This window comes from Ranitomeya variabilis, chromosome 4 (genome assembly GCF_051348905.1).
Source record: "Ranitomeya variabilis isolate aRanVar5 chromosome 4, aRanVar5.hap1, whole genome shotgun sequence".
Taxonomy (NCBI): Eukaryota; Metazoa; Chordata; class Amphibia; order Anura; family Dendrobatidae; genus Ranitomeya; species Ranitomeya variabilis.
Window position 1 is genome coordinate 437,158,328 of NC_135235.1, and position 21,622 is coordinate 437,179,949.

Here is a 21,622-nt window from a genome sequence, read left to right on the forward strand (position 1 = left end):
ACCGATTTCCCTGCTCTTTTAAAGACTCCAAGAACAGTGATCCTACTGTGGGCTATGTCAGTAGAAGTAACTCATAGAAAATGAAAGCATGTTAAATATAATTTAAGTAGATTAAGACCATGTGAAAGAAGCTACAGTAAATACAGACTCAACAGGACAACTTGTCATACAATATATGCACAAACATAAAAAATTGACGATAAATAGTCCAAGGTAATAAAAAGTATAACATTTCATTCATGAACAAAAATATTACAGGACATTTGGTCAATTGTGTCACATCCGGTTACGACATCCCTTCCGATTCGCTCTGCCAATCCATTCATTAGCCCCACTTTTTAAACACTGCATGGTCACTCTAGCAATGCTCCCTGAAGGTATTTATACATCTTGTTCATGATGACAGGGCACTTCCCCTGACGAAGCTGGTTGACAGCGATACGCGTGGGGCTCTCTCACACCCCCGTGTTATCACATCTTTCTCTTGCCCTTTACCTCCCTCCCCCTCTTGAGCTGATGGCTTTGCTCTTCACTGTCGGGTATTTGACCCTTTATACTTTTGACAGACTTATTACAGCAGCCTGCTGTCTTCTAATTTTCTTAGAGGACAGGTCTTTTGGGGTGATTGCACATGTACGGGAGGTGGGATTATTGTCCTTGTGTGGTGTTTGGATCCATGGCTATGATACTGTAGGCTTGTGGGGACGCCAACTTTGCCCTCAGTTATGTAATTTATTTATAACATGTCTTTCTGCCATAATAATGCATTAGAGTATGTCATTTTTGCATTCTATGTTTGATTGACTCTGGCTCTTTTTTGCACTCAGTTGCACCTTTACGGATCCATTTTGGATTCTATGATTTTGTACCATTTGTCATACCCACATGGACACTAATTGCAATAGGGGGTGTTGTGATTTTTTGGTTTTAATTGTTTTTATCTTGTTGTCTTGCCATTAATAAAGATGTTTTTCTATACACAATATATGTAGGTGTGCACGTTTTATACGCATGTCTTTTTTTCATAGTTTCCCCCTGAAGAAGGTAGGACCGAAATGTGCATCGGGGTGGACGCGCAACTCCCTGAAACTTTCCTACAGTACTTGGTGTTTAAAGTATCCTACATTGATTCTTACAAGTTCATACAGTGCGCACTGACAATGTATATTAACATATTTCACATAAATACCTTAGCATCTTATTATAGCATATTGCATTGGTACCTAATAGGATAATCTGCATGATATTATACTGTATTGTATTAATACTCTGAAGGGATGCCCTGCATGACATTATATTGTATTGTATTGGTGCTATGGCAAGAATGTTTTGAACAATGTAACGTCCCTTCTATATCTGGTTCTATGCCAGGAGATAAGGAATATATACACTCACATTTCTGGAATTATTCCTATTGCATGCCCCTTTCCACAGCCTGTCACAGCACATATATTTGTGTCACCTCTCTCCTCCCATTTTGTCCTTTGATGTTTTTGAATAAAATGTGAGACTTTTTTATTACCTTAGACTATTTACTGTCATTTTTTTTTGTTTGTGGGCTATGTCAGTAGACAATAAAACCTACAATGTATTTGACAGTAGGCACTGGAACCTGGGATTTTTTCTTTATTCTCATTTTTATGACCATTGTTGCGACACATGTCTTAACACCTTGAACTTTTAATCTCAAGGTGATTCCCAAAAAGATACCTGTTTCTGGTCACTTCTGTACCCTAACAAGCTACTATAGTTGTTCTGACTTTCACGACATAAGGTGAAAACATCCACTATACTTAGTGTAATCAGTGAAACCAGAACACATGAGCTGCGCGCACGGTGAACAAGCCCGTAGAGACATGTTCACACCACCAAGAGACTTGAAAACACAAAAAAGCAAAGTAAAACCAAAAACACTCTGTTGCAAAAAAATCACAGTAGACAGCAAGTGCTGGTAAAAAGATGGAAAAAACAGGGTATTTGGTTGATACATTTTTTGCAAAAAATGTATATTAAGCCGCTATACCAAACGTCAAGGTATACCCATATCAGAGCAGTCCTAGCTAATGTATGTAATCCCTATCTGATGTATTTAAAACCTGGTCATATGTACAATACCTGTATGAGCAGGATTCAGAAAAGGAATGTCCATGTGGACACGCTGGACAGAACGGCTCCTGTGCTCCTGCTCATACAGGTATTGTACATATGACCAGGTTTTAAATACATCAGATAGGGATTACATACATTAGCTAGGACTGCTCTGATATGGGTATACCTTGACGTTTGGTAGAGCGGCTTAATATACATTTTTTGCAAAAAACGTATCAACCAAATACCCTGTTTTTTCCATCTTTTTACCAGCACTTGCTGTCTACTGTGATTTTTTTGCAACAGAGTGTTTTTGGTTTTACTTTGCTTTTTTGTGTTTTTTAGTGTAATCAGTGTAACTGCACGTACAATACTACTGTATGTGGCGCTTTGCATGTTTTGCAGTTATTTTGGGTATATTATTCAGAGGGTTATTTATGTACTTTCTTTCCCACAAAAGACAGTACCCATCAAAAATAGGAGTTTTCCTTGTTTTTATTGGAATGTGCACATTGTAGATTCAGACTGAATGTAGCAAAACCATGAAGGATAATATATAGAAACAAGGAGTTAAGAAACATGTGTGAAACAAATCAGAGTACATGTAAAACTTTAGACTCCTCAAATCCCCACCACCACCCCCATCTCCCAATGACAGCTTTAAACATCATTGGCATTCTCTCATTCTTGTTTCATGAGGCTGGTAAATCTGATGAATTTATCCCCTGCAGCGAAGGAAATTTTTGGTCTGCATTTCATGGGATGATCTTCATGAAATATAATTTCATCATAGAGAATGGTGGCTTTCAAGACTGCACTTGAGGATACTGTGATGCATCACTAACGGGTTGGGGAATACTCACTTATTCGCGATATAACACACACCAAGAATGTATTTTATTTAACAAAAGTCCATGCCTGGTTTTTTATACCTCCATAAAACATGGTAGGGCATTTGAACGTCACAGGACCGACATGTAGTCCATTTCAGCTGCGGTTATGTTCATACAGTTCATTATAGACATCAACGGAAAATAACAACCACCGACAGTCTGTTCCAATAGCAGATACTTCTCTGCTATTATAACCCCCTTGCTTGAATTACGTTCGTGGAGCTCCTGCTCCACACACTGACCTCCTGTCAGTCCTCTCTTCTGGGGAAGCTGTCGAACTGGGATCACCGTCCCTGTGACCATTGCACTCCCGACAGTCCAGATCCTCATATGGACGGTAGCTCCCCCAAACACAGTGCCATCTCTGACTCTGCAAACACAGCCTCTCTGTGTGCTGTTCAGGACGTCCGTCCCCACTTGCAACACACAGGCCACCAGGTCCAAAGCCTCACCATGTGCTCTTCAGGAAGTTAGCATCTCCAACACATAGGCCTTCCAGGACCTTACACATGGGCCAATCAAGTGCATACACTCTCTAACATGTGACCACACCATGGTCACATTATGTACCTGTAACCACTCCCATAGGTGGGAGATGTGTGTGGTTAGTCAGATCCACCCAGCTCTCCGACTAACCCTGTAAGCATCCCTTTAAAGCTACACAAACGCAAGGCTTGTAGGACTGCCGGTCCCAGAGCAACATTATCGGCTTACAGCATAGAGGAACTCCTCTGCGACATATACTGGCCATTTACAATAATGTCGGACGTTGTCTCACAATCATAGATATGCCTGCAACTGCCATGCATTCCCATGGCCTCAATATGCCTCTGTTGCGTATTCTGAGGACCTGTAATAGGGGTAACTGCATCACAATACCTTCAAAGTTCTAGCAAATTTCTGGATTGACTGACCTTCACGTCTTAAAATAAAGATGCACTGTCAATTATCTGCACTTAAGTGGTTCTTGCAATATTCTGGCTTAAAACAGTTGTGGAATATTGCTCAGCACTATATGGAACTGTGCACCGACTTCTGCAAAACTCACCTGAAGATCGCAAACATTTTCTGAATGGCGGTGATTCCACAAATGACCTTTTGACAAGGCATACCTGTTCATTGGAAACATTGGATTTCTCAAAGTACCCTCTTTTGCACTAATGAAGCTGATTGTGGGAATGCCAGGTAAGGAAGGAAATTCCTGTAAGGAATTGTTCACACATTGTATTTTTGCCGTGTTTTTTATGCAAATTAAAAGCTGTGTATTACAGCACTTGCAAAAGCTATGAGATTTCAGAAATGATTTTTTATTCTCACTGAATTGGAAAACTGCTGTATTTTGAAAATTTGCAGCATGTCACCTCTTTCAGCATTTTTGCTGCGTTTTTTCACCCATAGAAAGCAATGAGTAGGTGCAAAAAAAAGCAGCAAAAATTAAGATATCAGGTTTCGCTGCGATTTTGGTGCAGAAAACTCAGGAACTACAAGCACGTAACTATATAAGAATTAAAAACGCAGCAAAAAATGCAGCAAAACCTGCAGTTTTTTTTTTCTTTACTGCCAAGTAGTGTTGAGCATTCCGATACCGCAAGTATCGGGTATCGGCCGATACTTAGTGGTATCGGAATTCCGATACCGAGATCCGATACTTGCCGCGTATCGGATACCGGAATCGGAAGTTCCCAGGATTCAAACTTCACAAATTTGTACGAAATCAGCCAATGAGAATGACTCCAAGTGTGGGCACATCCTGTTCAGCATGGAGGGCCTGAAACTACTGGCAAGGCTGTGATTGGCTGCTGAAATGATGTCATGATGCAGTTTAAAAGTCTCTGGCGTCATTTTGCGCTCACTCTGCTGTGAATTCAGTTAGTGACAGGACGCTGTTTGCTGACTGAGGGCCAGTTTAGAGATAGCGATTTGCTTCTTTGTGCTTTCCAAAGGCTAATTTAGCAACCGCTGTGTTCACCTACTAATCACCTTGCTTTTGCCTTGTAGCGCTGTTTTCACAGCGATCTGCAAGGTCTGTGTGTGTGTGTGTGTGAGTGCAGCCCACTCTCTAGTCTGAGTGCAGCCATAGGCCATCCATAGCTGGTTGTATTCAGTTCAGGGAGGGTGGTTCATTGCCTCATACTGTTCTTTTTTTTTTTTTTTCAAGTAGTGTATAGTGTTGAGCATTCCGATACTGCAAGTATCGGGTATCGGCCGATACTTGCTGTATCGGAATTCCGATACCGAGATCCGATATTTTTGTGATATCGGGTATCGGTATCGAAACAACATTAATGTAAAAATGTGTAAAAGAGAGAATTAAAATAAAAAATATTGCTATACTCACCTCTCCGACGCAGCCTGCACCTTACCGAGGGAAGCGGCAGCGTTCTTTGTTTAAAATTCGCGCTTTTCTTTCCTTTACATGAGTCCCGGCTTGTGATTGGTTGCGTGCCGCCCATGTGACCGGGACGCAACCAATCACAGCAAGCCGTGACGTAATTTCAGGTCCTTCAGGATTTTAAAATTACGTTCCGGCGTTGTGATTGGTTGCGTCGCAGTCACATGGGCGACGCAACCAATCACAGCAAGCCGTGACGTAATTTCAGGTCCTTAAGGATTTTAAAATTACGTCCCGGCTTTGTGATTGGTTGCGTCGCAGTCACATGGGAGACGCAACCAATCACAAGCCGTGACGTCACGGGAGGCTGGACACGCGCGCATTTTAAAATGGGCGCGTGTCCAGCCTCCCGTGACGTCCCGGCTTGTGATTGGTTGCGCCGCGATCAACCAATCACAAGCCGGGAGGCTGGACACGCGCGCATTTTAAAATTTTAAAATGCGCGCGTGTCCAGCCTCCCGGCTTGTGATTGGTTGACCGCGGCGCAACCAATCACAAGCCGGGACGTCACGGGAGGCTGGACACGCGCCCATTTTAAAAAGCGCGCGTGTCCAGCCTCCCGTGACGTCACGGCTTGTGATTGGTTAATGGCGGCCATGTTGCCGGGACGCGGACCAATCACAGCAAGCCGTGACGTAATTTCGTCACGGCTTGCTGTGATTGGTCCGCGTCCCGGCAACATGGCGCCGTGACCAATCATAAGCCGGGACGTCACTGGAGGCTGGACACGCGCGCTTTTTAAAATGGGCGCGTGTCCAGCCTCCCGTGACGTCACGGCTTGTGATTGGTTAATGGCGGCCATGTTGCCGGGACGCGGACCAATCACAGCAAGCCGTGACGTAATTTCGTCACGGCTTGCTGTGATTGGTCCGCGTCCCGGCAACATGGCCGCCCTGACCAATCACAAGCCGGGACTTCACGTAACCAAGTAAAAGCGCGAATTTTAAACAAACAACGCTGCCGGTTCCCTCGCTGAGGTCCAGGCTGCGTCGGACAGGTGAGTATAGCGATATTTTTTATTTTAATTCTTTCTTTTACACATTTATATGGATCCCAGGGCCTGAAGGAGAGTTTCCTCTCCTTCAGACCCTGGGAACCATCAGGAATACCGTCCGATACTTGAGTCCCATTGACTTGTATTGGTATCGGGTATCGGTATCGGATTGGATCCGATACTTTGCCGGTATCGGCCGATACTTTCCGATACCGATACTTTCAAGTATCGGACGGTATCGCTCAACACTAGTAGTGTAGTCTGCTGCTCATTTTTAAAAAAAATTCCTATTAGTGTCTTTCCACCCGTCTCCAGCTAACTTGTGGAAAAACACTACATAGGATAACGTAGAGGAGGGTTTTTGGGCCTTGCAGCGCCGTTTACGGCTGTCTGCACGGTCTCCGTGTGACTGCAGCTCGCCCTGTAGTCTGTGAGCAGCCATAGCCTGGTTGTCTCCAGCTCAGGGTTCTTCACTGCGTCATACCGTAAAATCAATTTTCCTTTTGTTTTAAGTAGTGCAGGCTGCTGCACATTTTTTCAAAAAATTCCTATTAGTGTCTTTCCACCGGTCTCCAGCTAACTTGTGGAAAAACACTACATAGGATAACGTAGAGGAGGGTTTTTGGGCCTTGCAGCGCCGTTTACGGCTGTCTGCACGGTCTCCGTGTGACTGCAGCTCGCCCTGTAGTCTGTGAGCAGCCATAGCCTGGTTGTCTCCAGCTCAGGGTTCTTCACTGCGTCATACCGTAAAAACAATTTTCCTTTTGTTTTAAGTAGTGCAGGCTGCTGCACATTTTTTCAAAAAATTCCTATTAGTGTCTTTCCACCCGTCTCCAGCTAACTTGTGGAAAAACACTACATAGGATAACGTAGAGGAGGGTTTTTGGGCCTTGCAGCGCCGTTTACGGCTGTCTGCACGGTCTCTGTGTGACTGCAGCTCTCTCTGTTGTCAGTTCAGCCCAAAAAAAATAAATAAATAATAAAGTTCACCAAACACACCAGTGACACCACTTTACATTTGTGTAGGCCACATTAGCTCATATTAAAGTCTAGTCCACACTTTAGAAAATTAGTGTTTCTTATACCTGTTAGGAGTTGTTCAGGAATAAGCACACAAAGCCGTTAGTACTTTTCTGCTTATCTTTATCAGTCAACCAAGATGAAGAAGGCAGTGAGTAAGGCACGTGGGCGTGGGCGCGGAGCAGGGAGAGAACGTGAGGATTCTGTGCCTGCTGTGGGCACCAGTGACTCATCAGCACCCACTTTCACCAGGGAACGGTCCTTCATGCGCAGCTTTGTCGCAGAGCGCCGTACACCGCTGCTGCGTGAAGAACAAATTGAAGCCGTTGTCGGATGGATGGCAGCTAATGCATCAACTTCAATTAGTGCCACATCCTCTCAGACACAGAGCACTGGAGAGCAGCCATCTGTCTCTTCACCACCTGCCAAATTGCCCAGGCAGACAGAGATCCCAGGACAGGAGTCGTCTCTACTTCTGTTCTCTGAATCTCTTGGCTTGGAAACAGGGGGCCAGCCAAGCAGCATTGGAGAAATGGAAGAAGAGGCAGGGTGCAGTGATGACCAACAGCTTTTTCTCTCTTCCTCTGAAGAGGCGGGTGGGCCAGTGGCTCCGGTCACCACATCGCAGGACGCATCCGCTGATAACACTCAGGTGCCACTTTCTGGTGCGTGCTCTGCTGCTGAGACTACCCAGGAGGAGCAGTTGGGGGCAGAGGGTAGTGTAGATGATGAGGTCCTTGACCCATCTTGGCGTGAGGGACAGGAAGGTGGTGGGAGCAGCTCTGAGGAAGAGATTCCCCGTACGGCCCAAAGAGGGAGAGGGAGGGGGAAGACTGCGGATCCTGCAGCCTCCGCTTTGGCACCCGTTAGGAGCATGTCTCTTCCAAAAGCCAAAAAGGGCGCTCCCAAGACTTGCAGTGCCTGGTCCTTTTTTGACACAGTTGCAGATGACATTTGCTATGTCAAATGCAAGGTGTGTCATCACAAAGTCAAAAGAGGTCGAAATGTCAGCAACCTCAATACCTCCAACATGTGGAAACATGTGCGCACCAGGCACGTGGCGGAGTTAGAAAGACACACTGAAGAGCTAGGCCAACCAACAGCGGCAGCTACCACCTCTTCAGCTCGTGTTGCCTCTTCCTCCAGCTCACACGCAGCTGGTTCGGCTTCCTCCCAGGATCGCCGTGGAAGAACCTCTGGCCCTGTTGTCCAGAGACCCGCTGTAATTCCACCCGCAGCACCACTTTCCCAGTCATCCACACACTCCCAGCCCAGTGTACAGCAATCGGTAGTACAGGCATGGGAGAAAAGGCGGCCTTTCTCGTCAAACCACCCACGAGCACAGGCTCTGACTGCAGGCATTGCCAAACTTCTGTCACTGGAAATGCTGTCATTCAGGCTGGTGGAGACTGACAGCTTCCGTGACTTGATGTCATTGGCAGTCCCACAGTACAATGTGCCCAGCCGCTTTTACTTCAGCAGGCAAGCCGTCCCTGCCCTGCACAAGCATGTGGAGGGACACATAAAACACGCGCTACTGAATGCCGTCAGTAGCAAGGTCCACCTCACCACCGATGCGTGGACCAGTCAACATGGACAGGGGCGATACCTTTCCCTCACTGCCCATTGGGTTAATGTCGTTGAGCCGGGTACAGATCGTGCGAGTGGCGCAGGACGTGTCCTGCCCACTCCAAGGATTGCAGGAATCCATTCTGTACGCATTGACTCCTCCTCTTACACCAGTTCCTCAGAATCATCGCTGCAGGAGCCGTCACAGTCCACCTCCACATGGACCCGTGATGAACGTTTACCTGTTACGACCGACATGAGCACAGCCGTGGCCAAACGTCAACAGGCCATCTTGAAATTAATTTCTTTGGGGAATCGAGGCCACACAGCGCAGGAGCTCTGGAATGCCATCAAGCAGGAGAGCGATGTGTGGTTTGTGCCAGCGAATCTCCAGCCAGGCATGGTAGTGTGTGATAATGGCCGAAATCTGGTGGCAGCTCTGGGCCTCGGCAACCTCACTCACATCCCATGTCTGGCACATGTGCTCAATTTGGTCGTGCAGAGTTTTTAGAGTGTGCTCACTTGCGGCGTTCCAGCACGGCAAAAGCGCGCATTGCGGCTCTGCAGCGCCGACACCGCCTGCCGGAACATCGCATCATATGTGACCTACCTACCAGGTGGAATTCCACATTACATATGTTGGAGCGGTTGTGTGAGCAGCAGCAAGCTGTAATGGACTACCAGCTGCTTCAGGCGCAAAGAAGTCGCACTCAGCGCCATTCAGACTTCACAACCACAGAGTGGGCCACTATGAATGACGTCTGCCAGGTTTTGCGTCCCTTCGATTATTCCACGCGGATGGCGAGTGCAGATGATGCACTAGTCAGCATGACTGTCCCCCTTATCTGCCTGCTTGAAAAATCACTGCAAGCGCTAAGGGATGATGTTGTGGAAGAGGTGGAGGATGAGGATTCAGCATTTCCATCATCTTCTGGACAGTCAGCGCCACGTGGTTCCTCACAAACGCGTAGGCAGGGGACAGTTTGTGAGGAGGATGAGGAGGAGTCAATGGAGGAGGAAGACATCCGTCCAGAGGAGGGAGTTACACAATTGTCCAGTAGTCAGTGTGTACAGCGAGGGTGGGGTGATGGCGAGCGGGCAGAGATCACGCCTCCAGCAGGGGACAGCATTTCTTGGGCAGTTGGCAGTCTGCAGCACATGGTGGATTACATGCTGCAGGGCCTGAGAAACGACCGTCGCATCGCCCACATTCTCAACATGTCTGATTATTGGGTGTTCACCCTCCTCGATCCTCGCTACCGGGACAACGTAGAAAGCCTCATCACACCGTTGAACCGGGAGCGAAAAATGCGGGAGTACCAAGACACACTGGTGAATTCCATCATCTTCTCCATTCCAACTGAGAGAAGTGCTGCTAGTGCATTACAAAGCAGCTCAGTGCGTCCAGGCAGTGGTGGAGGCTCTGCACAAAGAGGGAGCAGAAGCAGTGCCTCTGCCCAAGGCAAGACCAGTATGGCCCAACTATGGCACAGTTTTCTGTGCCCGCCACAAAAGTCTACACCATCACAGACGGCTCCAGTCAGCAGGAGGCAACGGTTCCGTCAGATGGTGACAGACTACATGTCTTGCCCTCTTGCTGTACTCCCAGACGGCTCTTCACCTTTCAAGTTTTGGGTCTCAAAGCTGGATACATGGCCAGAGCTAAGCCAGTATGCATTGGAGGTGCTGGCTTGCCCTGCGGCTAGTGTATTATCGGAACGCGTCTTTAGTGCTGCAGGTGGTGTACTAACTGACCGTCGCATGCGACTATCCTCCGATAACGTTGACCGGCTTACTTTCCTGAAAATGAACAAGGCCTGGATCTCGCAGGAATTTGCCACTCCTCTTCCTGATTAAATAATTAGGTGACTGTCTACGTTATCCAGGTCTCCTGTTGTGTTCATCTTTCTACCACCTGAACTTAAATTCCTGGGCTCCAACACCGCCAGTTGAGGCTCTGAAGTGCCGTCTGCACAGTCAAAACATACGACCCAGTGTTATTGGGTTTCAGTAACGTCAGCTGATCCCCAGCTGTGTAGCCGGCAATGTGTCCTGCGACCGCCACGCTGACACAACAACTGAAATGTAAGGGAACCTGTCCCCCCCCCCCAAGGCGTTTGTTACTGAAAAAGCCACCTTGTGGAGCAGTAATGCTGCACAAGGAAAAGGTAGCTATTTTTGTTTAGCTCCTTGCACACGCAGAACTTAACACTTATAAAATGTGTCCACTGATACCGTAAAACCGTCCCGGTGGTGGGACTTTCCTTCGTAATATGACGCAGCACAGCTGTCATTCCTACCCCCTTGGCACCGAGCCCCGGCTTCTCAGCGTTGTTTGATTCCGTCCCGGAGCCTGCGCTGTTATGTTATCCCTTGGCCAGGCACACTTAGCGCTGCCCATCTTCTGACATCATTTGGTGTCAGGCTGGCTGCGCCTGTGCGGCCGCGCTGGCCGAGAGCCCGCCTCGCATTGTCTTCTGATTTAATCCCACTGGGGGCCTGAGATCCATGGACATGCGCAGTGCATATCTGAACCTCCGCCTCTCACTCATCTCCCTATGCCTTCTTCAGACTGTGCGCCATCAGCTGATCCCTAATAGCATGCCACGGCCGTGACGCCGCACAGTCTGAAGAAGCCATAGAGAGGGGAGTGAGAGGCGAGGATATGCACTGCGCATGGCCATGGATCCCAGGCCCGCGGTGGGATTACATTAGACGACACTGCTAGGCGGGCTCTCGGCCAGCGCGGCCGCACAGGCGCAGCCAGCCTGACACCAAATAATGTCAGAAGATGGGCAGCGCTAAGTGTGCCTGGCCAAGGGATAACATAACAGCGCAGGCTCCGGGACGGAATCAAACAACGCTGAGGAGCCGGGGCACGGCGCCGGGGGGGTAAGAATGACGGCTGTGCTGCGTCATATTACAAAGGAAAGTCCGACCTCCGGGACGGTCTCACGGTTTCAGGGGACACATTTTATAAGTGTTTAGTTCTGTGTTTGCAAGGAGCATAATGAAAAGAGCCACCTTTTCCTTTTGCATCTTTTGTGCTGCACAAGCTGGATCTTTCAGCTACAAACGCCTTGGGGGGGGGTTAAAGGTTCCCTTTCGACTTTCTCCAATCAGGCTTCGGCCTACATTGTGTTCCTCTGCTTCTCCTGCTGTCCCTGGGCTCCAACACCGCTAGTTGTTGCCTGGTAGTGCTGTACGCACAGTCCCAACAGTCCCTCCTCTGTTATTGGGGTTCAGTAACGTCAGCTGTTCCCCAGCTGTGTGTGTGGCAATCCCTCCTATCTCCTCCACCTCCTCCTCCTCCTGTCCCTGGGCTCCAACACCGCTAGTTGCCGTCCAGAAGTGCTGTCCGCACAGTCCCAACAGTCCCTCCTCTGTTATTGGGGTTCAGTAACATCAGCTGTTCCCCAGCTGTGTGTGTGGCAATCCATCCTATCTCCTCCACCTCCTCCTCCTCCTGTCCCTGGGCTCCAACACCGCTAGTTGCCGTCCAGAAGTGCTGTCTGCACAGTCCCAACAGTCCCTCCTCTGTTATTGGGGTTCAGTAACGTCAGCTGTTCCCCAGCTGTGTGTGTGGCAATCCCTCCTATCTCCTCCACCTCCTCCTCCTCCTGTCCCTGGGCTCCAACACCGCTAGTTGCCGTCCAGAAGTGCTGTCCGCACAGTCCCAACAGTCCCTCCTCTGTTATTGGGGTTCAGTAACGTCAGCTGCTCCCCAGCTGTGTGTGTGGCAATCCCTCCTATCTCCTCCACCTCCTCCTCCTCCTGTCCCTGGGCTCCAACACCGCTAGTTGCCGTCCAGAAGTGCTGTCCGCACAGTCCCAACAGTCCCTCCTCTGTTATTGGGGTTCAGTAATGTCAGCTGTTCCCCAGCTGTGTGTGTGGCAATCCCTCCTATCTCCTCCACCTCCTCCTCCTCCTGTCCCTGGGCTCCAACACCGCTAGTTGCCGTCCAGAAGTGCTGTCCGCACAGTCCCAACAGTATCTCCTCTGTTATTGGGGTTCAGTAACGTCAGCTGTTCCCCAGCTGTGTGTGTGGCAATCCCTCCTATCTCCTCCACCTCCTCCTCCTCCTGTCCCTGGGCTCCAACACCGCTAGTTGCCGTCCAGAAGTGCTGTCCGCACAGTCCCAACAGTCCCTCCTCTGTTATTGGGGTTCAGTAACGTCAGCTGTTCCCCAGCTGTGTGTGTGGCAATCCCTCCTATCTCCTCCACCTCCTCCTCCTCCTCCTCCTGTCCCTGGGCTCCAACACCGCTAGTTGCCATCCAGAAGTGCTGTCCGCACAGTCCCAACAGTCCCTCCTCTGTTATTGGGGTTCAGTAACGTCAGCTGTTCCCCAGCTGTGTGTGTGGCAATCCCTCCTATCTCCTCCACCTCCTCCTCCTCCTGTCCCTGGGCTCCAACACCGCTAGTTGCCGTCCAGAAGTGCTGTCCGCACAGTCCCAACAGTCCCTCCTCTGTTATTGGGGTTCAGTAACGTCAGCTGTTCCCCAGCTGTGTGTGTGGCAATCCCTCCTATCTCCTCCACCTCCTCCTCCTCCTGTCCCTGGGCTCCAACACCGCTAGTTGCCGTCCAGAACTGCTGTCCGCACAGTCCCAACAGTCCCTCCTCTGTTATTGGGGTTCAGTAACGTCAGCTGTTCCCCAGCTGTGTGTGTGGCAATCCCTCCTATCTCCTCCACCTCCTCCTCCTCCTGTCCCTGGGCTCCAACACCGCTAGTTGCCGTCCAGAAGTGCTGTCCGCACAGTCCCAACAGTCCCTCCTCTGTTATTGGGGTTCAGTAACGTCAGCTGTTCCCCAGCTGTGTGTGTGGCAATCCATCCTATCTCCTCCACCTCCTCCTCCTCCTGTCCCTGGGCTCCAACACCGCTAGTTGCCGTCCAGAAGTGCTGTCTGCACAGTCCCAACAGTCCCTCCTCTGTTATTGGGGTTCAGTAACGTCAGCTGTTCCCCAGCTGTGTGTGTGGCAATCCCTCCTATCTCCTCCACCTCCTCCTCCTCCTGTCCCTGGGCTCCAACACCGCTAGTTGCCGTCCAGAAGTGCTGTCCACACAGTCCCAACAGTCCCTCCTCTGTTATTGGGGTTCAGTAACGTCAGCTGTTCCCCAGCTGTGTGTGTGGCAATCCCTCCTATCTCCTCCACCTCCTCCTCCTCCTGTCCCTGGGCTCCAACACCGCTAGTTGCCATCCAGAAGTGCTGTCCGCACAGTCCCAACAGTCCCTCCTCTGTTATTGGGGTTCAGTAATGTCAGCTGTTCCCCAGCTGTGTGTGTGGCAATCCCTCCTATCTCCTCCACCTCCTCCTCCTCCTGTCCCTGGGCTCCAACACCGCTAGTTGCCGTCCAGAAGTGCTGTCCGCACAGTCCCAACAGTATCTCCTCTGTTATTGGGGTTCAGTAACGTCAGCTGTTCCCCAGCTGTGTGTGTGGCAATCCCTCCTATCTCCTCCACCTCCTCCTCCTCCTGTCCCTGGGCTCCAACACCGCTAGTTGCCGTCCAGAAGTGCTGTCCGCACAGTCCCAACAGTCCCTCCTCTGTTATTGGGGTTCAGTAACGTCAGCTGTTCCCCAGCTGTGTGTGTGGCAATCCCTCCTATCTCCTCCACCTCCTCCTCCTCCTCCTCCTGTCCCTGGGCTCCAACACCGCTAGTTGCCGTCCAGAAGTGCTGTCCGCACAGTCCCAACAGTCCCTCCTCTGTTATTGGGGTTCAGTAACGTCAGCTGTTCCCCAGCTGTGTGTGTGGCAATCCCTCCTATCTCCTCCACCTCCTCCTCCTCCTGTCCCTGGGCTCCAACACCGCTAGTTGCCGTCCAGAAGTGCTGTCCGCACAGTCCCAACAGTCCCTCCTCTGTTATTGGGGTTCAGTAACGTCAGCTGTTCCCCAGCTGTGTGTGTGGCAATCCCTCCTATCTCCTCCACCTCCTCCTCCTCCTGTCCCTGGGCTCCAACACCGCTAGTTGCCGTCCAGAACTGCTGTCCGCACAGTCCCAACAGTCCCTCCTCTGTTATTGGGGTTCAGTAACGTCAGCTGTTCCCCAGCTGTGTGTGTGGCAATCCCTCCTATCTCCTCCACCTCCTCCTCCTCCTGTCCCTGGGCTCCAACACCGCTAGTTGCCATCCAGAAGTGCTGTCTGCACAGTCCCAACAGTCCCTCCTCTGTTATTGGGGTTCAGTAACGTCAGCTGTTCCCCAGCTGTGTGTGTGGCAATCCCTCCTATCTCCTCCACCTCCTCCTCCTCCTGTCCCTGGGCTCCAACACCGCTAGTTGCCGTCCAGAAGTGCTGTCCGCACAGTCTCAACAGTCCCTCCTCTGTTATTGGGGTTCAGTAACGTCAGCTGTTCCCCAGCTGTGTGTGTGGAAATCCCTCCTATCTCCTCCACCTCCTCCTCCTCCTGTCCCTGGGCTCCAACACCGCTAGTTGCCATCCAGAAGTGCTGTACGCACAGTCCCAACAGTCCCTCCTCTGTTATTGGGGTTCAGTAACGTCAGCTGTTCCCCAGCTGTGTGTGTGGCAATCCCTCCTATCTCCTCCACCTCCTCCTCCTCCTGTCCCTGGGCTCCAACACCGCTAGTTGCCATCCAGAAGTGCTGTCCGCACAGTACCAACAGTCCCTCCTCTGTTATTGGGGTTCAGTAACGTCAGCTGTTCCCCAGCTGTGTGTGTGGCAATCCCTCCTATCTCCTCCACCTCCTCCTCATCCTGTCCCTGGGCTCCAACACCGCTAGTTGCCGTCCAGAAGTGCTGTCCGCACAGTCCCAACAGTCCCTCCTCTGTTATTGGGGTTCAGTAACGTCAGCTGTTCCCCAGCTGTGTGTGTGGCAATCCCTCCTATCTCCTCCACCTCCTCCTCCTCCTGTCCCTGGGCTCCAACACCGCTAGTTGCCGTCCAGAAGTGCTGTCCGCACAGTCCCAACAGTCCCTCCTCTGTTATTGGGGTTCAGTAACGTCAGCTGTTCCCCAGCTGTGTGTGTGGCAATCCCTCCTATCTCCTCCACCTCCTCCTCCTCCTGTCCCTGGGCTCCAACACCGCTAGTTGCCGTCCAGAAGTGCTGTCCGCACAGTCCCAACAGTCCCTCCTCTGTTATTGGGGTTCAGTAACGTCAGCTGTTCCCCAGCTGTGTGTGTGGCAATCCCTCCTATCTCCTCCACCTCCTCCTCATCCTGTCCCTGGGCTCCAACACCGCTAGTTGCCGTCCAGAAGTGCTGTCCGCACAGAGCCAAACACCTCGCCAATGTGTTAGTGGGGTTCAGTAATGCCTGCTGCTCCCCTGCTGTGTATACGGCAACGTGTCCTGCGACCGCCACGCAGGGACAACAAGTTAAATTTAAGGGAACCTGTCCCCCCCCCCCCAGGCGTTTGTTACTGAAGGAGACACCTTGTGCAGCAGTAATGATGCAAAGGGAAAAAGTGCCTCTTTTCGTGGTGCTCCTTGCACATGCTGAACCTAACACTTTTGAAATGTGTCCCCTCACACGGTTAAACCGTCCGGTCGGTGGAACTTTCCTTTGTCATGTGATGCAGCACAGCCGTCATTCTTACCCCCTTGGCGCCGTGCGCCTCCTCCTCAGCGTTGTTTGAATCTGTCCCGGAGTCTGTGCTGTTATGTTATCCCTTGGCCAGGCACACTTTGCGCTGCCCGTCTTCTGACATCATTTGGTGTCAGGATGGCTGCGCCTGTGCGGCCGCGCTGGACGAGATCCCGCCTCGTAGTGTCTTCTAATTAAATCCCACTGCGGACCTGTGATCCATGGACATTAGCAGTGCATATCTGAACCTCCGCCTCTCACTCATCTCCCTACGCCTTCTTCAGACTGTGCGCTGTCAGCTGATCCCTAATAGCATGCCACGGCCGTGACGCCGCACAGTCTGAAGAAGCCGTAGGGAGGGGAGTGAGAGGCGAGGATATGCACTGCTCATGCCCATGGATCACAGGTCCGCAGAGTGATTACATTAGATGACACAGCGAGGCGGGATCTCCTCCAGCGCGGCCGCACAGGCGCAGCCATCCTGACAACAAATGATGTCAGAAGACGGGCAGCGCTAAGTGTGCCTGGCCAAGGGATAACATAACAGCGCTGACTCCGGGACAGATTCGAACAACGCTGAGGAGGAGGCGCACGGCGCCAAGGGGGTAAGAATGACGGCTGTGCTGCGTCACATGACAAAGGAAAGTTCCACCGACCGGACGGTTTAACCGTGTGAGGGGACACATTTCAAAAGTGTTAGGTTCAGCATGTGCAAGGACCATAATTAAAAGAGCTAAGTTTACCTTTTTCAGCATTAGTGCTGTACAAGATGGCTCTTTCAGCTACAAACGCCTGGGGGGGGGTTAAAGGTTCCCTTTCAACTTGCTCCAGTGCAGGCTGCGGCCTACACTCTGCTCCACCTGCAGAGCCCGGGCTCCAACACCGCTAGTTGCTGTCCGGAAGTGCTGGCTGCACAGAGAAAAACACCTCGCCAATGTGTCAGTGGGGTTCAGCACCGCCAGCTGTTCCCCTGCTGTGTAGCCGGCAACGTGTCCTGCAACAGCCACGCAGACACAAAGCTGCCGCCAGTGCAGGCTTCGGCCTACCCTCTGCTCCCTCTCCTCCTCCTGCTGACCCTGGGCTCTAACACCGCCAGTTGGGGCCCGGTACTGCTAGCTGCACAGAGAAAAACACCAGCCAATGTGTCAGTGGGGTTCAGCACCGCCAGCTGTTCCCCTGCTGTGTAGCCGGCAACGTGTCCTGCAACAGCCACGCAGACACAAAGCTGCCGCCAGTGCAGGCTTCGGCCTACGCTCTGCTCCCTCTCCTCCTCCTGCTGACCCTGGGCTCTAACACCGCCAGTTGGGGCCCGGTACTGCTAGCTGCACAGAGAAAAACACCAGCCAATGTGTCAGTGGGGTTCAGCACCGCCAGCTGTTCCCCTGCTGTGTAGCTGGCAACGTGTCCTGCAACAGCCACGCAGACACAAAGCTGCCGCCAGTGCAGGCTTCGGCCTACACTCTGCTCCCTCTCCTCCTCCTGCTGACCCTGGGCTCTAACACCGCCAGTTGGGGCCCGGTACTGCTAGCTGCACAGAGAAAAACACCAGCCAATGTGTCAGTGGGGTTCAGCACCGCCAGCTGTTCCCCTGCTGTGTAGCCGGCAACGTGTCCTGCAACAGCCACGCAGACACAAGAACTGAAATTGAAGGGAACCTGTCCCCCCTCCCCCAGGTGTTTGTATGTTTTACAGCCACCTTGTACAGCAGTAATGCTGCATGTGTGCAAGGTGGCTCAGAAACTTATTCTCCTCGCACATGTGGAACTGAACACGTCTAAAATGTGTCCTCTGTGACCATTTAACCGTCCCGGAGGTGTGACTTTCCTTTGTAATGACACGCTGCAACCCCCTTGGTAGCGCTGCCCATCTTCTGGCATCATTGTTTGGCTGCCTGCGCCTCTGCGGCCGCCCTGCCCGACACAACGCCCCTCGGTGTCTTATTTATTTGGACTGCGAGGGTGTGATTGATGGGCATGAGCAGTGCATATGTTCGCCTGTCCCTCATCTCCTTCCGCCTTCCTCAGACTGTGAAGCGGGTGTAAGGACCCGAGTGTGAGAGGCCAACATATGTACTGCGCCAGGCCATGAATCCCAGCCCCGCAGTGTTTTAACTATGTCAAGACACTGCGGGGCTGGGATTCATGGTCATCGCAAACCGCAACGGCCGACATTAAATGATGCCAGAAGATGGGCAGCGCTAACAGCGCAAGGCCAAGGGATAAAACAACAGCGCAGACTCCTGTACAGCAAATAACAACGCTCAGGAGGCTGCGCCCAGCACCAAGGTGGGATTCTTGACATCTGTGCTGCGTCTCATTACGAAGGGAACTCTCGCCTCCAACACAGTTTGACTGTATTAAGGGCTAAATGTTATACGTGTTTAATTCAGCGTGTGCAAGGAGAAAAATTAAAAGAGCAACCTTTGACTTGTGCAGCACTACTGCTGCATAAGGCATGGCTCTTCTAGTTTGTAACCCCTGAGGGGGGGTTAAAGGTTACCTTTAAAATTGGTTCAATTAGGCTTCGGCCTATACTCTGCTCCCCCTGCAGATCCTGGGCTGTAACACCGCCAGTTGGTGCCCCGAAGTGCTGGCTGCACAGAGAAAAACACCTCGCCAATGTGTCAGTGGGGTTCAGCATCGCCAGCTGTTCCCCTGCTGTGTAGCCGGCAACGTGTCCTGCAACAGCCACGCAGACACAACAGACCCAAAGCTGCCACCAGTGCAGGCTTCGGCCTACACTCTGCTCCCCCTGCTGACCCTTTGCTCCAACACCGCTAGTTGGGGCTCTAGGAAGACAAGCTTGAATAGGTCCCCATCCTGGTTCCAGCACCGTCAGCTGGTTCCGGGCAGAGCCTTTGGCTTAGGTGCCTCCCTCTGGGTATCTGAGTTCCACCAACGTCAGGTGGTCCTTGGTAGTGCTTTCAGCACGGGTACCTCCTGCTTAGTAACCAGGTTCCAGTAACGTCAGCTGGTCCTCGGTAGTTCCATTGGCTCTTGGACCTTCGGGTAGCCATCCGAGTTCCAGTTCCATCAGCTGTTTCTCGGCATTTTCTCAGCCTACTTGTACCTTCTGCTACATTTCCAAGTTCAAGACCCTAAAGACGACGACCCGGAACACCACCCCTAAGATGACGACGACACCAGAGACGACAACCACTGAGATGACGACGACCCTGGAGACGATGACCCTGAAGACCACCCCGATGACGAGGACCCCGGAGACAACGACCCTGGAGACGACGACGACGACCTGGAAGACCGAGAAGCAGAAGAACAAGAGGCTGCAGAACAAAGAGCAGAAGAACATTAAGCATAAGACTAAATATCAGAGCAAAAGATATTATCTAAATTATAAGCAGAAGAAGACTAAGCAGTGTATGGGGGTGAGTCCGTTCCTCCTCGTGGTGCCCCTGGATAAAGCCTGATGATGCAGGCCAAACTGAACGCGGACAAATGTAACTGTTTTGTGACAGGCAGAACGGAAGGTGTAATCTTCAAACTTTTATAGATAACAACTACGGGAATGCCTGTCACAAATAAGAATATGATGAAGAAGTTGAATATGAAGAAGATAATAGTAAAATAAAAAGAATATGAACAATGTATGTAACAAAAAAAAAATAGGTAGAAGATGAAGAAGAAGATGAATAAGGTGAAGAAGTTGATGTCAAAGAAGCTGATGATGAGGATAATGAAGAAGAAAGTGTGGGAGAAGTAAAAAAGAAGGTGAAGGGCATGGAAGTAGTGAAACATCAATATCTGACAAAATAAAAAAAAAATTAACATAGTCAAAATCTTTCTAACGCCGAACGTCATAAAAAACAAAACAAAATCCTGCTATTCTATTAGATTGGGCTAAACCTCTGTGCCTTTAATGCCTCCGCCAAGTCCCCCAATACATCCTACATTATTCTTAGTTGTTTTCCTTCATGTAGAATGAACCTACAAGTTAAGAAAGGGTTTATTTTAATTCCGATATTTTCGTCCCATTGACTTGCATTGGGATCGGGTATCGGTACCGGATTAGATCCGATACTTTGACGGTATCGGCCGATACTTTCCGATACCGATACTTTCCGATATCGGAAGGTATCGCTCAACACTACTGCCAAGAGAACAGGTTTTGCCTGCAAAAATATGCCCCAAAACTGGAACGTGTCAACATAGCCTAAGCCTGTCATCAGGGCAAAAGGAGGTACTTTTGAGAAGTCCAAGGTTTAACACATATTCTGGTTTGTTTCACACGTTTTTTCTTTACTTTCAATATGTTCCTTTGTGGTTTTGCTGCCTTCAGTCTGAATCTACAATGTGCTCATTCCAATAAGAACAAGGAAAACCATTCCATGAAGAGGTGTGTCCAAACTTTTGACTGGTACTGTATACCAATAATGATAAATCAAGACATTTATTGAATTTGTACATTATGATAAAAACTTACAGTAAATCGCAGTCTGATGTCCGTCTCGTAGAAAACGTCAAGTTGTAAGACCATTACATCATTGGGCATGAATGTTTTGCTTGAGCGTTCAAGTGTTGAAGAACATCCATTCTCTGTGTTGACAACGTTGGTTGCTTTGTAGCTTGGGTAGTTGACAGGGAAATAACATGAGGGTTGTTCAGATTCTTGACCGTCAATTACATTAACGTAACAGCATCCACGGTCTTCACATTCAACTTTGCTTAATACCTTTTCTGGGCCACAGTCAAAACGGTTTGATGGTTCTAAATGACATATTGAAGGGTGACGGTCTTGTCCAAAACATGGCGTACAAAACAAAAAAAGCAGATGTAGACTCAGTGCTGTATTCTTACAAAGGGATTTCTTATTTACTCTCAAAAAATTCATCATGATGATTTGAGAGGCAATTTTCTCTGAAATGGAACACATAAAGTTTAGATATAACTACTTTTAGAGCCTAAATAATTAAATTAAAGGAACTTGTTACATTGAATTGTCTGAACTTCAGGAAGGATGTTATAGAGCTAGGGATGCTGTACAGAAAAAAATCACTAAAATCTCTACTATTTCTTAAAGCAATATGACCTAGTTAGTGACAGCCTTCATTTTATTACTTTTAATGCAGATATAGCTAAGGAAGACCTCCTGCCGGACTCCTAAACACA

The 21,622-nt window shown here is 50.0% G+C and overlaps 1 protein-coding gene across 2 annotated transcripts in view; it reads right to left on the reverse strand.

Annotated features, from left to right (window-relative positions):
- The window catches only part of LOC143765105 (lysosomal alpha-glucosidase-like), a 300,223-nt gene that overhangs the window by 178,736 nt on the left and 99,865 nt on the right, over nt 1-21,622 (reverse strand). For both annotated transcript variants that reach the window (XM_077251438.1, XM_077251437.1), the window contains exon 2: nt 20,937-21,370. In XM_077251438.1, the coding sequence (XP_077107553.1) occupies nt 20,937-21,347 (411 nt within the window). In that variant the 5' untranslated portion in view covers nt 21,348-21,370. The remainder of the gene's footprint in view (nt 1-20,936; nt 21,371-21,622) is intronic.